This window comes from Melanerpes formicivorus, unplaced genomic scaffold, assembly GCF_026170545.1.
Source record: "Melanerpes formicivorus ecotype bairdi unplaced genomic scaffold, bMelFor1.0.p_v2 SCAF_35, whole genome shotgun sequence".
Classification (NCBI taxonomy): domain Eukaryota; kingdom Metazoa; phylum Chordata; class Aves; order Piciformes; family Picidae; genus Melanerpes; species Melanerpes formicivorus.
Window position 1 is genome coordinate 6,386,833 of NW_027142387.1, and position 21,640 is coordinate 6,408,472.

The 21,640-nt window shown below is 43.9% G+C and overlaps 1 protein-coding gene across 1 annotated transcript in view; it reads right to left on the minus strand.

The window, feature by feature from the left end:
• The window catches only part of CALCR (calcitonin receptor), a 112,773-nt gene that overhangs the window by 37,277 nt on the left and 53,856 nt on the right, over nucleotides 1-21,640 (minus strand). Inside the window, exon 2 of the mRNA XM_068156820.1 lies at nucleotides 8,826-8,913. Within this exon, the coding sequence (XP_068012921.1) occupies nucleotides 8,826-8,873 (48 nt within the window). The 5' untranslated portion in view covers nucleotides 8,874-8,913. The remainder of the gene's footprint in view (nucleotides 1-8,825; nucleotides 8,914-21,640) is intronic.

Sequence of the window (21,640 nt, forward strand, 5' to 3'; positions counted from 1 at the left end):
AATCCTGAGTAATTCCTCAGTGCCAAGATCTTGGCTTTCAACAGAGAAATAATGGTATCATCAAAGAAAGCTAGGAGGAATTCCATGGCATTGCCCCTGTTCTTAATGATTCCCCTGTTACTCTGGGTCAGCTTGGGATCCCACCCAGGGTTTGGAAGCATAACCATTAGAGATATACTTTTAATAAATACTCTGGATGTAATCATCTAGCTTGTATGTGAAATCAAGTCAAGGGGTTACAGGTAAGTGTGGTAGTGGCATTGTTCTTCTGTAATAGACCCTTTAATGTACTCTTCCCTTTGTGTCTGTAATGAAACAGACTAATCCACAGTGAGGTATCTCCAAGCCTGGCAGTGTTCAGATGCAGGTTGGATGGGACCTTGAGCAAGCACTGTCCCTGCCCACGGCAGGGGGGTTGGAACTTCAAGGTCCTTTCCAACCCAAACCATTCCATGATTCTATGATTGCTATTACTCATTTCCTGCCATGGAATTTTGACCAATATTTTCTTCTCCCTTAAAATCAGCTGACCACTTCAGCACACTACTGAGAAATGGATTTGTTGGATTGCTGGAGGCTGAGCAGTCACACCTCTGCTTGTAATTCTCATGTTCTCTATCGTGTGTAGTCACTCTCAGATTTGGAGCCTAAAGCCTGATCTCCCCGAAGTCAGCCCAGTGGGCTGATGATTTCTGAAGCCTAAAGCCTGATCTCCCCGAAGTCAGCCCAGTGGGCTGATGATTTCTGAAGCCTAAAGCCTGATCTCCCCAAAGTCAGCCCAGTGGGCTGATGATTCCTGGGGCTCAGTGAGACAAAAATTTGGTACAGTTTGTGATGTCAAATATTATTATTTTGTTCAGTCTTCCTGTGTTCCTTACTGCAGGTGTCAGGAAAGGGCAAACCGGGCAGAAAGAAATCTCTGAGTCATGATTCTTTTATCAGAAGCAGCAGGGGCCTGTAGTGATAAGACAAGGGGCAATGGTTTTAAACTAAGGCAGGGGGAGATTTAGATTGAACATTAGGAAGAATTCTTTACTATGAGGGTGGTGAGACACTGGAATAGGTTGTCCAGAGAAGTTGTGGATGCTTCATCCCTGGAAATGTTTAAGACCAGCTTGGATAAGGCCTTGAGCAAGCTGTCTAGTAGAAGGTGTCCCTACCCACGGCAGGGGGCTGGAACTAGACAGCCCCTTTCAACTCAAGCCATTCTGTGATGATGATTCTCTGATGGCAACAAGAGGGGGAAGGCTTACTGTGCATTGAGGTAATGGGAGACACTGGGAATGTCCCAGGAGGCTCTGAATGTCTGTGTGTGTATTCTTATGGAATCATCCATTAGGAATCACCTTGGCTACTAGGATATAATGATTATATCTAGATATTTCAGGAATTAAGTTACAAACTACATGTTTTCACCATGTAAAATCCAAGACAAAATAATTTCCACAATGTTACTACCTCTGGTATTTGCAAAGTTCAAATGTTCAGAGCCCATCACTGCACATTAAAAACCCTTTCCCATCCATCCATCAGTTACTTCAGATGGAAACAGAAACGGTATGGGTACAATAAAGGAATGCCTCACTTACTTATAAATATTCTTTATTAAAGAGAAATAAATAATCCACAGCTTAATCATCAGGGTGTGTTCACAGCCTGAAAAAGGACTGGCATGATTTCTTCAGAAGCAAACTGTTTAAGTGATGTCCCATGCAGCAGTTTAGCAGCCGTACATATGATGTCACTCCTAAAAGTCCAAGTAAATGACGTCATACATACGACCACCAAGCCACCACCTGACAAATGACTGTGATAAGAAAACGAATTATCATTGCAAAGAGAAAAAAAAAAACCAAACACAAGCAAAACACACCAACAGGCTGCTGGGAAAGCTGAAGTTCATTTTATACCTAGAATTAACAGAAGAATCCAGAGAAAGCAGCTTGGCTTCATTATTAAACTGCAGGCAAATGGACAAATCATGCCCTGCATTCTGCCAAACACCAGCTATCAACTCTGCCCGTTTCTGCAAGAGAGAATCCAGATGAACAAGCATAAAATAATTTCTTTTTATTGGGTTTTCTACAAAATATTGGACATGATGAGCCAACAGCCCCAAATACTTTTCTTCCATCATCAAGAAGTTTGAAGTATAGTCAACCGTGGGGAAAAGAAGGCATTTGGAGCTTTCTTTCCTTTTGATTTTCCCCTCCATCCACTGCATACAGCAATTCTGCAACATTTATTGTTGAGCTCAGTCAAAATGTATTCAAATTCTGGATGCTCTGATTGTTATTGATTTCATTTGGCACAATATTCATTTGGCACAAACCCCTTAAAAGTGCTGTGTATAGTCACCGCTTTGTGGGTCACTTAACTATCCTTCACTACATCACATTTCTCAGTGAGAGCTCAGCATCCTTTAGTCTGGCTGCAGAGCTCTTCTTAAAATACTTCACTTACATTGGAACTACTTTGCACAGCTTTTAGTGTTAGGACAGAGAGTAAAATTACCGCGATGTCCTAGGATGCTCATTAGTGCATAGTAATCAGGAAGCAACAATAACTTCTTATCCACCATAAATGTTCTAGGAAGCAGTGGACTATTTCTTTGGGGAAATACCTCCCCAGGACATGTTTTAATAACCACAGAATGTTCAAATCTTCCAATGCTCAACTGCTGTTGAAGCAAGATGGAAATTATCTCACAGTGAGAACACTTCAGAAGATGCTTTAGTGGCCATGGCAGTGTAGGGCTGATGGTTGCTCTCAGAGGTTTTTTCCAGCCTTAATGATTTTATGATCCTGTATGACTTAGATGGTAGGCTTTGGCAGTGTTTTAAACAAACATTATTTTTTTAAAACAAGCAGATTATCAGCCTCAGCAGATGAAGACAAGGCATGTGTCATGGAAAGCAGCGTGTGAATCTCACACTTCTTTAACACCGCGGCAGGGTTTGATCACAGGATGAAGCTTTACTCCCAGAGCAGCCTGAAGCAAACTGCAGGCTTCAAGGCAGGCTGCAGAACACCTCATGGATTTTTGCCTGCAGCTCTGATTATCATTTTGCAAGAGGCCTCTTTAGCAAATCAGCTGCTCTTTTATTTCTTTAAAAAGCAAAGAGAGAGACAAAAAGTCCTGACCACTCCTGAAACTGAGTTGAACAGATCAGAATGCAGCATTCCTCCCCTGAGTCTCAAGTTCTCACACTAATTCTCACCACCTTCAATCAGCAGCAGCTTGTCTCACTGAGCTTTCCTTAGGTGAGAAGAGCTCCAGAACTCGCAAGCCCACATCCTTACATCTTGAAGCAACCCACAGTACAAAGGGAAATGTGCACTTCAGAACAACAAAGGTGATGAGACCCAGGGGAATCTCATCACCCAAGGCTTGGGAAGCCCCAGGGCTCCCAGTTGTGCCAGATAGCAGACAAGGCTCTTGACATAGCACAACAAAGGAGGCTGGGAGAGATCTTCAGCAGCCTTTTTGGCTCACTGAAGTGGGGGAGCTGCTCTGGACCAGATGCTGGAAGAGCTGCTATCTAAACAGGAAAAGGCTTGTGCTTACAGACACAGGTTTGGAGACTCATACTGAAAGCTGCTGAGCTGGGAAGGTGGCAGGAGCCCAAGGGAGCCCACAGCCACCCCCACTCCACCAGTTCATATTCTGCTCCCAGCTGGGAGGATCAAATGGTGGAAAGCATCCAATGGATGCTCAAATGGTGGAGCATGGTGAAAAATATTTTACTAATTGGCTTCTGGAGACTTAAACCTACCACAGCTGTGCTGCAGAAAAGCCCAGTTTGTGCAGATAATGAGAATTCAATTTAGGCTTTCAGAGAACTATTTCTCCATGTTTTGTGAATGGAGCTGACACCAGGTAGCAGATTCTTTACAGCCTAGTGGCTGAGGTTTGGTAACAATTTGACAGATCAGGACTCAATGAACTTGTACAATTTGTGTTTTGTTTTTTTTTACTCAAAATGAATTAATTTTAAAATGCAGTCTTGATCTAATAGACCTAATTGAATAATAGTGTGGTCCTCAGCTGGAGCATCCCTTTTGTTTTCAGTGTGTACTTTGTGGTTGGCTCAGAACAATAAAATTGGAATGTGTGAGAAAAGCTGCTCCATCAATCCTCATTTACAGGATAAGATCAAACTCCCATTTGTAGGCACTAGATGACAGTTGCTACCTGACAAAATCATGCAGAGAACTCTTTTCTCAATGTCCTACAAAATTGATTGTTCACACAGGAAAGAGACTCATCCATATTTTAGGCTGCACCTCGAGTCCTGTGTCCAGTTCTGGGCCCCTCATTTTAGGAAGGATGTTGACTTGCTGGAACGAGTCCAGAGAAGAGCAACAAAGTTGGTGAGGGGTTTGGAACACAAGCCCTATGAGGAAAGACTGAGGGAGCTGGGGTTGCTTAGCCTGGAGAAGAGGAGGCTCAGGGGTGACCTTATCACTCTCTACAACTACCTGAAGGGAGGTTGGAGACAGGCGGATGTTGGTCTCTTCTCCCAGGCAGCCAGCACCAGGACAAGAGGACACAGTCTCAGGCTGCACCAGGGGAGGTTTAGGCTGGATGTTAGGAAGAAGTTCTATACAGAGAGAGTGATTGCCCACTGGAATGTGCTGCCTGGGGAGGTGGTGGAGTCACCGTCATTGGAGGTGATCGGGAGGAGACTTGATGGGGTGCTTGGTGCCATGGGTTAGTTGTTTAGGTGGGTTGGATTGGTTGATGGGTTGGACACGATGATCTTGAAGGTCTCTTCCAACCTGGTTTATTATTCTATTATTATTCTATTATTCTATTTCTTCCTCCTCCTCCTCTGCAGCTTGTTGCCCCTGGACACAGTGTGCTGATGCTCCATCTTTCATGGGGAGAGAAAGGTGCACTTAGGAGATGCTCCAGCATCCAGGGCCTCGTGTATTGGAGGAAACAAATCTCAGTCACATTCTGTTGCTCAACAACTAGAAAGCATCAGGAATAAAATGAACTAATAAATGATGAAGAGTTTAAATTTTCTAATGGAATTCACTTTGAATTGCAGAGGACTATCTGGCTATGCATCCAAAAGCAAGGGAAGCCATCACAGAGAAAGACAATAAGGAATTAGTTTTATTTCTATATGAGGTTTTGGAGCAACTGGTGCTTTGGTTTTTGTTTGGTGAAGGTGATTTATTATGGAGTTGTCAAAAAAAAGAGGTGGTTTCTATCAGAAGGTATCAAAACTCCTTTGTGACAAGTTCAAAGGATGTTTATGGACACCATGTAACTAGGCTCTTGACAACACATTCAAGGACAGGTATGGGATGAATCGGAGGAAGTGACTCCATGACCTTAAAGATCTTTTCCAACCAAAATCATAGAATCGTAGAATTGGCTTGGTTGGATCTTAGGATCATTGACTCCAGTCATCAACCTAAGACCACCATGGCCATTAAACCATGTCCTGAAATGCCATGTCCACAAACTCTAAGTCTTCTGCAAAGCACAGGCACTCCATACAGGGCAGAGTGCTCCAGCACTGAGAGTGTGTTAGGGAATCACAGCTACACCATGAAAAGAGATTTCAGGTAAAACCCATGCCCTTCTCAGCAGTGGTGACCACCAGAGTAGACTGGCACCTGCAGTGGGACAAATGGCATAACCTCAACAGGTTGTGTCATTTTGTATCAGCTTGCAGTCACCAGCTGGGAGTAGAGGACAGAGATGAGAGGATGACAACAAACCATCAAAGATGTCAAAGGAGGAAGATCTGGAGGCTGGTTTGTAGGGTAGGTGGAGTACAGGAATGGAACATCACCCCTGTGTCACAAATCACTTTAGTTACTCTACCTTCCTTAACCTCAGACACTGGCTGAGACAAAGTCCTAGGGGCTCATAGCTCTGGGATCAAGAAGTGATTAGAAGAACCAACAGAGGGGCATCGATCCTTTTAGAAGAGAAAGACAGACATTCTTTCCTTGTTCCAATTCACAACTAAAATGAAAAAAAAATGGAAGTTTTCCACCAGCTACCGGTGGGAAAACTCTTGGAAAAATGACAGATACCAGGTGCCATCAAGAAACCAGAACCTATTCATCATCTACTTCTATGACTATGGCTTAACACTTACCAGAAGACAAATTAATCTTGGAAGGGTCTAAGTAGGCCCCAGTATGGCCACTGCAGTGGGGAAGGAAGGAATCTAGAGATTGAAACAGTGACAATGTGAGGCAATTTGTGCTTAAGCACCGGGGGTGGAAGTTGGAGAGCACACTGGTGCAAAGATACCAAGAAGAAAGGGGGTGCAGATCTCACTGCAGAGTTTCCTAAAGAAATCCTGCTCCTAGAGTCCTGCAGGAATGAGCAGAGCTGACACACATGATACCAGGAGTGGGAGAGTTCAAAGGTTTGTAGACAACAGGGCAAAGATCAGCCCAGTCCTTCTAGGCTGACCTGCAAATCCATGCTGTAGGCCAGAGCAGTGAATGCTCAGAAATGCTGATGACAGTTTTAGTTACCAGAACACTTACAGTCCTGTCACTTGACGGGAGAAAAAAAAGCAGCTGGAACTGCTCCTTCAGTCAGCTTATTGCAGGAAGAATTGCTAGTCTTTGCCAAGGCCCCTGTCAGGCTCTGCAGATTATTTGAGACTCACACCCAGAAGAAAGCTGGTCTCTGTCAGGCTGGTTTGTAAGACAGATGTCTGACCATGGGTGATTGCACAGCCAGTGCATTGTTATGTGCATCCCTTGCAGGGCTGTGTAGAGCAGTCACAAAAGGTCACAAATACCAGAATACTCCAAAATACCTCAAGGCAGAAGACTTCTGCCAAGCACAAGGATGATTCCTCAAAACATTAACTGCTCTGGACAATTTGTTTTGAAGACCAAGTTAGCAAAAATACATTAACTCTTCTCTGCTCCTTCTCCTGCTCTCCAGCTCTTTGGCTGAGGGTGTTCTTTGCTCTTCTTCTCTGTTCTCCGTGATCTCACTGTTCCATTTTTACTTCCTTCTGTCAAGCTTTCTCTTGAGCTTCTTTATTTTCCTTCCCTCCTTTTTATCCATATGAATTTAAGTGGTAAACAGCACTGTGGGAAAGTTATGCTAAGATGAGAGAAAAGGAAGTGTGGCCAGTAGATGGAGAGAGGCAATTCTGCCCCTCTACTGTGCTCTGGTGAGACCTCAACTGGAGTGCTGTGTCCAGCTCTGAGGCCCCCAACACAAGAAGGACATGGACCAGACGGAGCAGCTCTAGAGGAGGGCCACAAAAATTATCAGGGCTGGAGCACCTCTCCTATGAAGACAGGCTGGGAGAGTTAGGGTTCAGCTCCAAGGAGACTGTAGAGCAGCCTTCCAGTACCTGAAAGGGGCCTCCAGAAAAGCTGGAGAGGGACTGTTTACAAAGGAATGGAATGATAGGATGAGGGACAATGGTTTGAACTAGAGCAGGGTAGATTTAGACTGAACATTAGGAAGATGTTTTTTACTAAGAGTGTGGTGGAACACTGGAAGAGGTTGCCCAGAGATGTGGTGAAGACGCCATCCCTGGAGACATTCAAGATCAGGCTTAATGGGGCTCTGATAAACCTGATCTAGTTGGGGATGCCCCTGCTTACTGCAGGGGGGTTGGACTAGATGACCTTTAAAGGCCCTTTCCAACCCTTCTATGAGTCTATGACCCAACAAGCAAACCAAGGAGAGCAGTCTCTCTCCCAATGTGTCTTCCAGCCCTGTTTCTGTAACTGTTTCTACATATAATTATGTACAAGTCCATAGAGCCAGAAAGGATGGGAACTGATGCACAAATGCTCCATGTTCAGGTGTTGGAAGATGGGAAGCAGGGAGGCATGATCAGCTAACCAACAAAACAGAAGAAGGTTAAGAACCAATGCTTTCTTCAGGAACACAGATAAACGGTTTGGGAAGAAGGTGGCATCCAGCATGCAAGTAAGTTGCTCACACCAGGGCAGAGAGGGGCCTGTTCCCAACAGCATTACTTGGACATATTCTGACCCTGTTGTCACTGAGGCTCTGGGCTGTATTCTCCCTTCTGACTACCTGTGATGTCTGTGATTTTATTACAATTGCTAATAACTGCAGTTTTCACAAGTAGAAATTCAACTTTCATGAGAGGTATTCAGTCAGGCAGAATATAGAACAGAACAGAATAGAATAGAATAGAATAGAATAGAATAGAATAGAATAGAATAGAATAGAATAGATCAGGTTGGAAGAGACCTTCAAGATCATCACGTCCAACCCATCATCCAACCTACCCAATCAACTAAACCATGCAACCAAGCACCCTATCAAGTCTCCTCCTAAACAGTATTTAGAACACCAGTTACTCAGACACTCTGCAAACATTGAAATAACTCTTAATATTGATATAAAACAGTTGAGAATAGAATTGGAACAGAATAATTAAGCTTTATACTGTTATTTTTCTCTTTCAGTTGCTTTCTTAAGAGCTATAAACAGTGAAAATCCACAATTACTTAAAAAATGTTAGATAAAGGAAGTTTTCAAACACACAGTTTCCACATCACTGATATGTTGTGGCCTGTACAACACAAGAAGGAACAATCACATGCACCAATTCTTCAGACTTGCAGTTCTGTCCCACCAAGAAACAATGGTTTCAAGTTCAAACTTGTAGGAGATACCTTATTTAGAAGTTTATTAACCTCACTTTGGAGATTTATCAGTTAAAGAACTTATTTCTTCACCTGTCCAGTGTAACAAACATCAGCCACTCCTCATTTTCCTGACCTTCAGCAGAGGTTAGATTTGGCAGGGGTCATGAGCAGCTCAGTTTCCTCATACTTACAATTAGAAGGATGACCAGTAGGAAGCAACCATGGGTTGTTGTTTTCATTGTGGATTCTTCCTGGAGTCACACGTTGGAGCTGCCCCTTCTGGGAATTAAAGAAAACCAAAAGCACCATTAGACTTAATCTGCTGAGACAGATTCCTTGTGTTTGTGTATGAGCACCTTTTGAGAATCACTACAAGAAAGATATCGAGGTGCAAGGTAGCACATGTGGATTTAGATCTCCTATCAGATCCTTACAGGAGAGCTGCAGTGGTGTCACTGAGATTACATAAAAACCCAAGTGATGGAGAAGAGAGTTCAGAAATTTTACTTTTAAAAAGAAGCAGCCTCATTACTGTCTGAGCCTTGCCAGAACCATTCTGGTGTGCCAGAGGTAATGGGACAGGCAAATGACACAGAAATAAGATGTAATTACACTCACAGCTATGTATTTGTATTTGATCAGCAATGGCAGAAAACTCCACTGAAGCAAAAATTGGAGAGCCAGATGAGAGGGAAATGCCTGCATTTTTCTGCATCTTCTCCAGATTATTCACTGCACTGTTGGGTTCAGAACTGCCAACAGGACTCAGGAAGAAATAAACAATGGATCTTGCTCACCTGTGCTGTGAGCAGACACATGATCTCGAGTATGCTGGAGGTGTTTCACAGAGGCAGAGGTGTGGTGCTGAGAAACATGGTTTACCTCCAGCCTTGGGAGAGATAGAGAATGGTTGGACACAATGATCTTAAAGGGTTTTTCTAATTGAAATGATTCAGTGATTCTGTGGTGTTCATACAGTTACACCCTGTGCTGTGGGATGTAAAGCCAGTCTGGTGAGTGCCTCCATTCTTCTTGCTAGCCTCATTATTTCTGCTGCATCTATAGGGATTGGGTAAAAAATGGGCACAGGAAAACATTGAGGTGCTGAAGCAGGTCCAGAGAAGGGCAATGAAGCTGGTGAACATTCTGGAGAACAGGGCTGGTGAGGAGCAGCTGAGGAAACTGGGGTTGCTCAGCCTAGAGAAAAGGAGGCTGGGGGGAGACCATCTGACTCTCTACAAGTCCCTGAAAGGAAGCCAGAGTCAAGTGGGGGTTGGTCTCTTCCTCCTAGAAACAAGGAATGGAGTGAGAAGAAATAGCCTCAAGTTTTACCAGGGGAGGTTTAGGTTGTGTATTGAAACAACTCCTTGACTGAAAGGGCTCTCAAAGCCTGGCACAGGCTGCCCAGGGAGGTGGTTGAATCCCCATCCCTGGAGGTTTTTCAAAGAGGCAGGCATGTGGTGCTACTAAGGGACATGGTTTAGCATCAGCCTTAGTAGAGGTGGATAGTGGTTGGCCTGGATGATCTAAAAGGGCTTTTCCGACCAGAACAATTCAATGATTTTATGAAGGACTTTGCCTTGTAAACTGTTGACAGGCTTCAAATACACATTGCTTCCCACAAATGGCACAGAGGTCAACCCAGTACTGTCAGCTAGAGAGCATAAGCAAAATCAATAGCAGCTGAAGCTGGCTGTGATACATTTACTTCTTCTGTACTCTGTGCTGGGAGTGCTTGTGGCACTATGCTGGGTTATACTGGAGCTGCAGGTGAACCTTATCCTCAGCAGATGTTGTGAACTTTTGATACTGTGTCCTGAAAGAAGTGCTCTTAGCCCTCCTCATTAAACAAAACAACACAACACAACACTATCTATAAAATAATTAATACATTGTTTTCCCTTCCATTAGCTGTGATGACTCTGCCATATGATGCTACATATGAGTAAGAAGTATTTCCCACACTAAATCTCACACAGTCTTGACATTTCTAGTCTTTGATCTTCTAGCCAGCTCTAACCACAGGCATGGCTGGCATGCTACAGAAAATCCTGCTCCTCTTTTGCCTTCCTCTTTCACAGGAGTCTTTCCCAGTGACAATGACTTCTATGATGTTTTAACAATCCAAGTACAAAGCACCTGGCTATGAGGTGACTTTTCTTCACTTGAACAGTATCTTGGAGATTATTTCACTCTCAGGGAAGCAAATCCGCAATTGTTACTCAAGCAGACCACCATTAATTTCCATTAGCTTGCCTGGTAGAGACGGTGAACTGTGTCCTGTAGAGCTGAGTGTGTGCTGTGTTAACAAATTGAAACCATTAGCTGTTGCAAATAGGCAATCTGAGAGTTACACAGATCGAGTGACCAAATAAATCTCCTTTCATTTGGATTCATTTAAATTCAATAAATCGATTCATTTGGGTTAGGTGGGAGCTGCAATGTTAGATGATTCATTCTCCCCCTGAAAACCCGTCAGCAAGAAAGGGCTGGTTTACCTCAGGCTTCCTTTTAACCAAATCCTTGCCAATAAACTGGACAAAATTAGAAGGAAACAGAAAGTAGCTACAAAATTTTCTGTGTTTACTTTTAAGGTGACCACAAAGATTTGAGAAGCCACTACACTAAATCTGGGAGCAGCCAACAGGATGATACACACCACAGAGAGACCTGAAGGTGGTTGTCATTAGATTGGGCAATGTGACAGATCAAACAAACAAACAAACAACAAACAAAACAAAACAAACAAAAAAAAAAAAACAAACAAAAAACCAACCGAGAAATGAGCTTTCAATGACAATTATTCACCTGAGGCTTGAATCATTGCTCCTGGAAGTCCTGCTAAGGCAGATGAAAAGCAAGGAGGGGACTGCTAGCAGTCAGCATGGTTTCACCAAGGGCAAATGGTGCCTGACAAATTTGGTGGCCTCCTCTGATGGGCTAGCAGAGCTTACAGACAGTGGAAGACAAACTGATGTTGTCTACCTGGAGCTGTGCAAAGCATTCAACACTGTTCCCTGTGACTAGAAAGTCATGGATTTGATGGGTGGACCACTCAGTGGATAAGGAACTGGCCTGATGATCACATTTAGTGATGATCAATCTTTTGAGGTCTAAGTGGAGACAAGTGACGAGTCCTTGGAGCTCATTACTAGCACTGGTGATGTTACCTTTATATGCAATGAAGCTGGTGAGGGGTCTGGAGAACAGGGCTGGTGAGGAGCAGCTGAGGGACTTGGGTTGTTTGGTCTGGAGAAGAGGAGGATGAGGAGAGACCTCCCAGCTCTACAACTCCCTGAAAGGAGGCTGAAGCAAGGTGGGACTTGGTCTCTTCTCCCTATTAACAAGTGATAGGGTGAGAGGAAATGGCCTCAAATTGCACCACGGGAAGTTTAGGTTGGATATCTGAAGAAACTTCTTGACTGAAAGGGTTCTCAAAGCCTGGCACAGGCTGCCCAGGGAGGTGTCAGAATCCTCATCCTTAGAGGTGTTTCCAAGAGGCAAAGGTGAGGTGCTGAGGGACAAGGTTTAGCCCCAGCTTTGGTACAGTTTGAGAATGGTTGGACTGGATGATCTTAAAGGGCTTATTCAACCAAAAGTATCTGAGGACTCTATGAAAACACCCAGACAGCTAACCCAGCAGAACCTGAGCTCTGCAGTGCATGAGGTTTTCTGCCTCTGCAACTCCCTGAGCTTACTGCAGGTTCTGGTGATACAAGCCATAGTAGTGAAGAAGTTTCTTCTAATACTCAATCTAAATCAAATCTAAACCTCCCGTGGTGCAACTTGAAGACTGCTTCCTCTCATCCTAGTGTTGATATCTAATGTTAACATCCATATCTAGCATTAAATACCAACCTTGCATTTCTGAAGTATCACTCAAGGTTTTACTAGCTCTGCTTTCAGTAATTGATAAAAGATAAAACCAGCAGTACTTCAGAATAAAGTTACAACATGGCACTAAAAGTTCTCATGTTTAAGTCAAATGTTGACAAGCTATTGAACAAGGAGGATGTAGTGAGGTGGGGTTGGTCTCTTCTCCTTAGTATCAGGTGGCAAAACAAGAGGAAATGGCCTGAAATTGTGTCAGGGGAGGTTTGGGTTGAATAGCAGAAAAAATTTCTTTCCTGAAAGAGTGGTCAGGCATTTGAACACGCTGCCCAGAGAGGTGATGGAGTCACCATGCCTGAAGGAGTTCAAGAAATGTGTGGACACACTCTGGGGACATGGTTTGATGGCTGAAATTTGGACTCAATGACCTATATAGTCTCTTCTAACTGAAACAATTCTATGATTTTAACAAAGCAGCACACAGCTGTGGAACAAAGCAGAGGAGTCAAACCTACAGCAGAGCATTACTGCTATTCTAGGAGGGCTGGAATAACAGGATTAAATGAAACAGCTTTGACTAGTGCTCTGCCATGACAGAGATGAAAGCAAGCAGACTGCAGGAATGTCATGTTCATCCCTGAACATCCTCAAAGTGGAAGGCTTCAGTGTGGTTTTGCTGCACTGTGAGGCTGTGGTTAACATCTCACACAGGAGAACAAGAGCATTTTAGCCTTGAAAAGTGTTTTGGAAAGCACTTGCTGGTTTTGGAGGGCTTTGCAGCAGTGCTTGAAAAGCACTGGTTGGACATGATGATCTTGAAGGTCTCTTCTAACCTGGTCTATTCTATTCTATTCTATTCTATTCTATTCTATTCTATTCTATTCTATTCTATTCTATTCTATTCTATTCTATTCTATTCTACTCTATAAAGGAGCAAGCATGGAATTATCTGTTCTGGGTGACACTGCAGCTTCAACCCATCAAGAAGGTTGGGATGAACATTACTCTGCTACAGAGCAAAGACTTCAGAGGAGCTGCAGACATTTCTGCATGCTCACATACAGAATCCCAAGCACAAACACGGAACTTGGAGGTGCTTGTGGATGAGAAGCTCAATATGAGCCAGCACTGGGCACTTTCAGCTCAGAAAGCCCTGGGGATGAAGGGAGATGGCATCCAACTGGAAGAAGCTGGATTGAGATCAGCCATTAGGAAGCAATTTTTGCCCAAGAGGGTGGTTAGGCAGTGGAATAGGCTTCCCAGAGAAGCTGTGGAGGCTCAGAGCCTGAAAGCATTGAAAGGCAGATTGGATGGGGCCTTGAGCAAGCTGGTCTAGTACAAGATGTCCCTGCCCATGGCAGGGTGTCTGGAACTAGATGATGTCTAAGGTCCCGTTAAACCCAAACCAATCCATGATTCTGTGATTCCATGACTTTAACTGGGCCAGCATCATGACTGGCCTCACTCTGATGGACACTACATGCTCAGCAATGCATTAAAAAATATCCTAACAAGTATTTGAGCTCAGTGGAACAAGGACATAATGACAAAGCAGATCTGGGTGAACTTTGAAAACACACATGAAGAGTTAGGGAGCAGCAAGGGAAAAATGCAGAATGGAGGCTGACTATCAGGGTGTTCCTTTTTCCAGTTCCCAAATTCCTTCTGCATCACACATGAAGAATCTTCACCTAACTGTACAGATGCCACCTCATACCTTACATTCTTCCCTCTTGGAGCAATACTTTTTTTTTGGCTCAGCACTTTTTTGATTCTTTATATTAAGACTCTGTATATTTGTTAACATTTTTCTGTCGACTGCAGCACATACTGGAAAGAAAAATAGTTATTTCATATTTATTTGTGGCCAGTTTCCTCTCAGTTTTCCATCTGATCCCTCCCCAGACAAACTCCCACTGGTCTTTTTTTTGTTTTGCAATCATACATTCCTATAGATTTTTTTGAATCAAGTGAGTATTTTATGGGGTGGGCAAAACTTCAGGCAAAATAAAATACTTTCTTAATCTGTCACTGGTTTTCTATCAATCATAAAAAGTGTGAACAATCCTGGGAGTGGATTGTTATAAATCAAATGTACACGACACACATTGAAAGCATTTGGTTCCTATCTGGCAACAGAAGAGGCCATGCTACAGCTGGATGTAGATTTCATTCCTGCCCTGGCAAAACTGAGGCTGTTTTGGAATTCTAACACTTCTTCTTTTTTTTTTTTTTCTTCTTTCCTGATTTTGTTTCTAACTTTATAGCAGCTCTGCTAATAATGAACAGAAATTCCAGTTAGGGTTTGAAGTGAGAATATGGCACAATCCATCTGGAAGGGTTGTATCTAAATGTCCTAAGAGAGAGACAAGCTTTGGGACATACAAGCCCACTTGTGGCAGCCCCTGAAGAGGACTTTTTGTGTCTGAGGTCTTGGATAGTCTTTACAGATACAGCAGCTGTTCTACTTCAAGAATAAATCTTGCTTTATTCATTCTGTTACACTGCTGTAACTACTACAAGCCTGGTATTTTTGTTGCCACACCTGCACTGCAACAGCTAGAAAAGCGACCCACAGCTGCCATTGCATTTTATCCTATTACACAGTATCACAGTATCACCAAGGTTGGAAGAGACCTCAAAGATCATCGAGTCCAACCTGTCACCACGGATCTCATGACTAGACCATGGCACCAAGTACCACATCCAATCCCCTCTTCAATACCTCCAGGGACGGTGACTCCACCACCTCCCTGGGCAGCACATTCCAATGATGAACGACTCCCTCAGTGAAGAACTTTCTCCTCACGGACATGAAGTAGCAGAATTGCCTTTTGTGAGCCCTGAGTTTTCCTTCTTCCATTACACATACCAGGTGGAGCTCTGGGACAGCACTGGGAAGTTACCCTATACAACTTGAAAAGGAAAGATGTTGTAGCTTGGGGATGATTTGTGGTCACCAGTGCTGGCTCAGAACCTGATACAAGCAGTACAGATCTTTTTACTGGCCTCTTCGCATTGGCTCTGGCCTGCTTGCTAATTATTTCACAGAATCATAGAACTATAGAACTGTTGAGGTTGGCAGCAACCTTTGAGATCATCATGCTCAGCTGCTCACCCAGAGCTTGCAGTCCCATGGCTACTGCTAAGCCACTGCCACTGAACCACATCCCCAAGCACTGCATCTACATGTCTTTTAAACACCTCCAGGGATAGTGACTCCTCCACCTCCACGGGCAGCCTGTTTCAGTGCCAGAGAACCCTTTCTGGGAAGAAATTGTCCCTAATATCCAACCTGAACCTCCCTCCCCTGGCACAACTTGAAGCTGTTTCCTCTTGTCCTGTCCCTTGTTGCATGTAGAAGAGACCAACCCCACCACCTCTCTACAGCCTCTTTTGAGGTAGTTGTAGAGGGTGGTGAGGTCTCCCAAACTCATTTCAACTCATTTATCTGGTGTTGTTCTCCTTTCATGCCTTATTTGGCATGTGACATTCTAGTCAGGCAGATAATACATTGCTTAATTTTGTGCTGGGGGAAGCAGGGCTGGCTCTGAAGCATCTCTACCATGCTGAGGGTAGGACATCAAGTGGTCTGGCTCCCACCTGCTCCATCCTTAGGACTGAAAGCCTCTGGGGCTATCACAATTCTTAAGCAAGCCAGTTAAAGTTCATTTAAGATCACTTTTAACATAATGTATTTCTTAAGGCTGCCAAAACTAACTGTGAACACTTCCTTATGCCAAGCAAGGCTGGCTTTTGGTAAAATTTTGACACTCACTGCCTAAAGCCTAAAGCCTGTCTTTAGCAAGGTTTTATTTTTGCTGAACTGAATTTCTAGCTCATTACCCAAGGAATTCAGACCCAAGCCCAAAATGACAGCTGAAGTCACTAATGAGGACAAGAGTCCAAGGTTTGAGTCAGCTGAATATTTTATAGAGTCAGTTTAGCTTTTCTGAGCAAAGCCCAGACCCATGCAGGTGTCATGGGGTTGTTCTTCAGTTTAGAGCTAAAACTTGGACACTTCTGTCACTGCTAGGCTTAGGGTTGCCCCTAATCTTCTGACCAAATCCAGTTGCCAAGACAAAGGATAACCTGGACCAGAAGTGAGAAAGTTAAACAGGAAAAGAAAACACAGCAGCCTATTTCTAAGGCTTTTCAAAATAAAAAGCTGGAATTAGTTTGTAATTCTCAGCAAGATTTTCCCTGTTACACCAGAAGCTGCCAGCTTCAGTATTTATTTCACTGGCAATGAGTAAAAGGACCTGAAACTTGAGCCTGTCTGTGCTGTTAATAACTTCAAATATCCATCCTTGATCAAAAGCTTCATGTGCAAAAATAATAGCTGGTCTCTTCCATGAATTCTATTGCCAGACAAATTGCCTTTGTATGGAAACTACTTTCTAGAGCAGCTGGAGGACAAGAGGGAAACCTGTTTGGATGAGTACTGAGATTCAGAAAGAGGCTTTGGGAATAAGTCAGCAGAGTCTAGTCAACAGCAGCTAGGGCTGACCTTGCTTGACATCTTGAGTGTCTCACTGAATCCAAGCATGTGTGCATGCCTGAATGTGTGTCTGCTTCTGCAGAGCTGTGGAATTCAGACACCCATAGATTCACAGAATAGTTTGGGTCAGAAGGTACCTTCAAGATCATCCAGTTTCATCCTTCTTGCCATGGGCAGGGACACCTTCCACTAGCCGAGGTTGCTTAATGTGTCATCCAGCCTGGCCTTGAGAACACTTCCAGGGATGAGGCATCCATGACCTCCCTGGACAATTTCTTTCAGTGTCTGCCCACCCTCACTCTAAAGAATTTCTTCTTAATCTGTAGTCTTAATCTGCCCTCCTCAAACTTCAATCCATTCCCTCTCATCCTGTCACCACAAGCCCTTGAAAAAGTCCCTTCCTGACTTTCTTGTAGCCCCCTTCAGGTACTGGAAGGCCACTGGAAGGTTTCCCCAGAGCCTTCTCCTCTCCAGGCTGAACAGCCCCAACTCCCTCAGCCTGTTCCCATAGGAGACGTTCTCCAGCTCCCTGATAATCTTTGTGTCCTCCTCTGGACCTACTCCAGCAGTTCCTTGTCTCTCTTATACTGAGGGCACCAGAACTGGATATAGTGCTCCAGGTGGGGTCTCAGGACCTCAAGACGTAGGGAACTGACAACAGCCTAGCTCTTATGGTGCCTGCAGAGGTTGTATCTTGAGCTTTTTTTGCCACCCTTCTGGTATTGATGTGGCCTTCAGGTGGTGCAAAGAGTTCAGGCTTTTATTTGCCATTAAGCAACTTGCAGCTTTTGCCTAAAGCTTGCCAAGCATTCACCCTGATGAAGCACTTGACCTTTCTGTCATGCATAATTTTCATGCACCACCAAATTAGAAAGCACCTAAGGAATAATTTTTCTCAAACAAGCTATTTTTTTTTCTAATTATGGCTGGATTTTGAATCTTCTGCACTGTACTTCAATAGCTGCCTTCACCAAGGTTCTTCTTCTTGAGTAAGCTCAAGTTTTGCATATCAGACAGCTCAAATGCTTCTCTCTCTGCAAGCACCTGGAAGGAGGTTGGTGCCAGGTGGGGGTTGGTCTCTTCTAGTATCAGGTTACAGGACAATAAGAAATGTCCTCAAGTTGTACCAGAGGAGGTTTAGGTTGGATATTAGGAACAATTCCTTTGCTGCAAGAATCATCAGGCATTGGAACAGGCTGCCCAGGGAGGAGTCTCCATCCCTGGAGGTGTTCAAGAAATGTGCAGACATGGCACTTCAGGATATCTTTAATGGCCATGGTGGTGTTGGGTTGATGGTTGGACTTGATGACCTTTGAGGTCTTTTCCAACTGAAACAATTCTATGACTCTACAACATAACATACCACTGATGAAATAAGAATAAACAGGTGGCCCAATGATGGTACATGAAATGTAACAACTCTTTAACTACTGTCAGTTTTGAAGTTGTAAGAAACACTTTTTCTGCATTAACCTTGGCCTTAATTTGGGCCAATGTTGCCATCCAAAGCAAGCCAACATTTGGTATCAATCTTGAAAAGAAGTTTGGAGCTGAGAGAGGAAAAGAATGCTGCTGGGAAGAGAAGGGCAGGCTCCTGTGGTGAGCAAAGCTGACAAAGAGACTTTTGCATTTTACTCATCACAGATCCTCGTTAAAACATCCTCCCTGGTAACAGCAGTTCCAAGCTGGTGCACACAACACTGGCCACACAACCTTCCATGACCTGCTTGAACCACATTTGCAAAAGAGGGCTTGGGGAAAAGCTAACTACCCTGTTTCATCAGACGTCTTCCAGACCTTCACAAAATCTCTGTACAGACTTGTTACTGTTGGTCTCTACAACTCCCTGAAAGGATGGTTGGAGACACTTGGGACTTGGTGTCTTCTCCCTAGTATCAATTGATAGAATAAGAGGAAATGGCCTGAAATTGTGACAGGGGAGGGTTAGGTTGGAGATTGGGAAAAACTTCTCTGCTGAAAGAGTGGTCAGGGATTGGAATAGGCTGCCCAGGGAGACGATGGAGTCCCCATCCCTGGAGGTATTCAAACATCTAAAGTTATCAGCAGAGTACAGGAATGTGCATCTATGGAACCCAAGGCAGTACCATCAGAGGAGCATAGTTCCCAGAAATAACCCCCTGCTTTTTCTGTAAGTAATTCACAGTCTGTTTACTGATTCTTTTTTACTTTTTAGCTCATTTTTTTCAACTGACATTTAAAAACACCATCAAAAGTGAGTCCCCTTCCATCTGCAATGTTAGGTGTTCACAGTGCTACACACAGAGTTAGCCATGCTTCAAATTAAACTTCTGTCATGCTTCTCTGATGATGTGGATGGTCTTTACTTAGGTGACTGCTGACCCTCCTCATTTGATTTTATTTACTCACACTACACAAAACATTATTTTTTTGTTTGGTGAGGCTGAGGAAGGCACAACCTGTAAAAAGAGATTCATTTGGGGCTCATCTGAGAGAAACAGACCCAGCTGATATTCTGCATACACAAGCTGTGGGTACAAGTTGCAGGGCAAGGGATGGAAGCTGGCAAACTCCTGCCCTTTTGGACTCAGGGTGAACAAAACCAGTGCCAGTACATGTCTCTGGTCCATATTGAACTCTCTTCTGGAGGACAGCAGCCATTGCTTCCTCAAAAATGTCAGCTGCTGGTAAAAGCTGCAGACAAGTCACCAACCTAGAGGAAACATGGCCCTGAGCTAGGGCAGCAAGTTCTGAATTACTGATTCTTGGACATAAGCAGGGAGCTTTGGACATTAAGAGGAAGTCTGGACATTAGGAGGTCGTTTGGACATTAGCAAGAAGTTTGTTACAATAAAGGCAGTGAAATATTGCAAAAGATTGCCAGAGAGGCTCCAGGGAGACCTTGGAGCAGCCTTCCAGTATCTGAAGAGGGCTACAGGAGAGCTGGAGAGGGAGTTTTTACAAAGGCTTGTAGTGATAGGATGAGAGGGAATGGATTGAAGCTTGAGGAAGGGAGATTGACACTGGGTATTAGGAAGATATTCTTGACAGTGAGGACTGGGAGACACTGGAACAGGTTGCCCAGGGAGATTGTGGATGCCTGGAGGTGTTCAAGGCCAGGCTGGATGAGGCTTTGAACAAGCTGGGCTGGTAGAAGGTATCCCTGCCCATGGCAGTGGGTTTGAAAGTGGATGATCTTGAAGGTCCCTTCCAACCCAAACCATTGTATGTATCTATGGATCTATGATTTCCTTCTGGCAGCAGATCCAACAGAGCTAAAGAGCACTCACTTCCTATTGAGCTGTAAAATATGTCTATGCTCCTTCTCCCTAACATTTCTTTCTGATTCATCTGTCAGACCCTCAAGATCTGTTTGTTTAGAAACACAGTTACAGAGCTCTGAATTGAGTAACTCTATTTTCTGTACATCCAAGCTAAAGTGAATTGCCAGCACAGAAATCTTACCCCCGTGGGTTTATGAAATGCATCAACTGATGTGCTTGATTCAATTTCCTGCCAGTGCTATCCCACCAAACTGTGAGATCAGAAGCCACCACAGTTCAGTGCCAAAGCCTTTTTACACAAATGAGCACCACAACCTTCAATAAAGTAACTGCCCTGCAGCCCCAGACAGAATCTTTGCCTTGGAGACACAGGATATGAGCAACTTAAAATAAAATGGGAAAGACCCTCAGCCTTTATTGTAGGTAAACGGGAGTTAATCCCACACATCCCAGTGCTACCACTGCACGCAGAAATACCCTTTTTACAAGGACATGCAGCAACAGAAAAAGCAGCAATGGCTCTAAACTAGAGCAGGGTGGATTTAGGTTGGACATTAGGAGCAAGTTATTCACAATGAAGGAACTCTGCAACAGATTGCTCAGAAAGGTGGTGGAGACACAATCCCTGGAGATATTCAAGGTCAGGCTTGATGGGGCTCTGAGCAACCTGATCTAGTTGGGGATATCCCTGGTCACTGCAGGGGGGGTTGGACTAGATGACCTCTCAAGGTCCCTTCCCACCCAGCGCATTCTATGAGTTCATTGAAAGCAGCCTGCTTTATTTACTTGCAATATCATTTGCCAGTGATGTCAGGCCACTTCTGGGAAGGGGTATTATTGAAGGGAATTTTGCTCCTGCTAGTATCTGATTATCCTGGCTGTCTGAAATAGCATAGCTCCAACTTGGTAGAGTTAGATAATGGTTGGACTCAATGATTTGGAACAATTCTATGATTCTACAATTGATTTTGTGATGATGGGAAGCCACTGAACACAGTAAGAGCAATGAATGACCTGTATAAGCAGGCAAGAGCAGTGGACAAATCTTGATGATTCATAGAGATGGGACAATAGATATGAAAAATCACAATCCCTGTCCAATTCCAAAAGGTATGAGCAGGCCAACCCAATACTGATGAAGGTTTCCACACTCAATAAAGTGTAGCTGTCTTCCTTGTGCTCTTCTTTGTAGTCTCCTTATCTGGAGACTTTCAAAACCCACCTGGATGCATTCCTGTGCAGCCTGCTCTAAGCAATCCTGCTCTGACAGAGGTCCCTTTGGAGGTCCCTTCCATCCCCTATCACTCTGTGATTCTGTTTTTGTGCCCTGTCTGACTCAGATTAGACCATTCCAATCTCCCCTCAACCCAGCCTTGGCAAAGACATATGGGTTTTTTACCTTCGTCTGTTT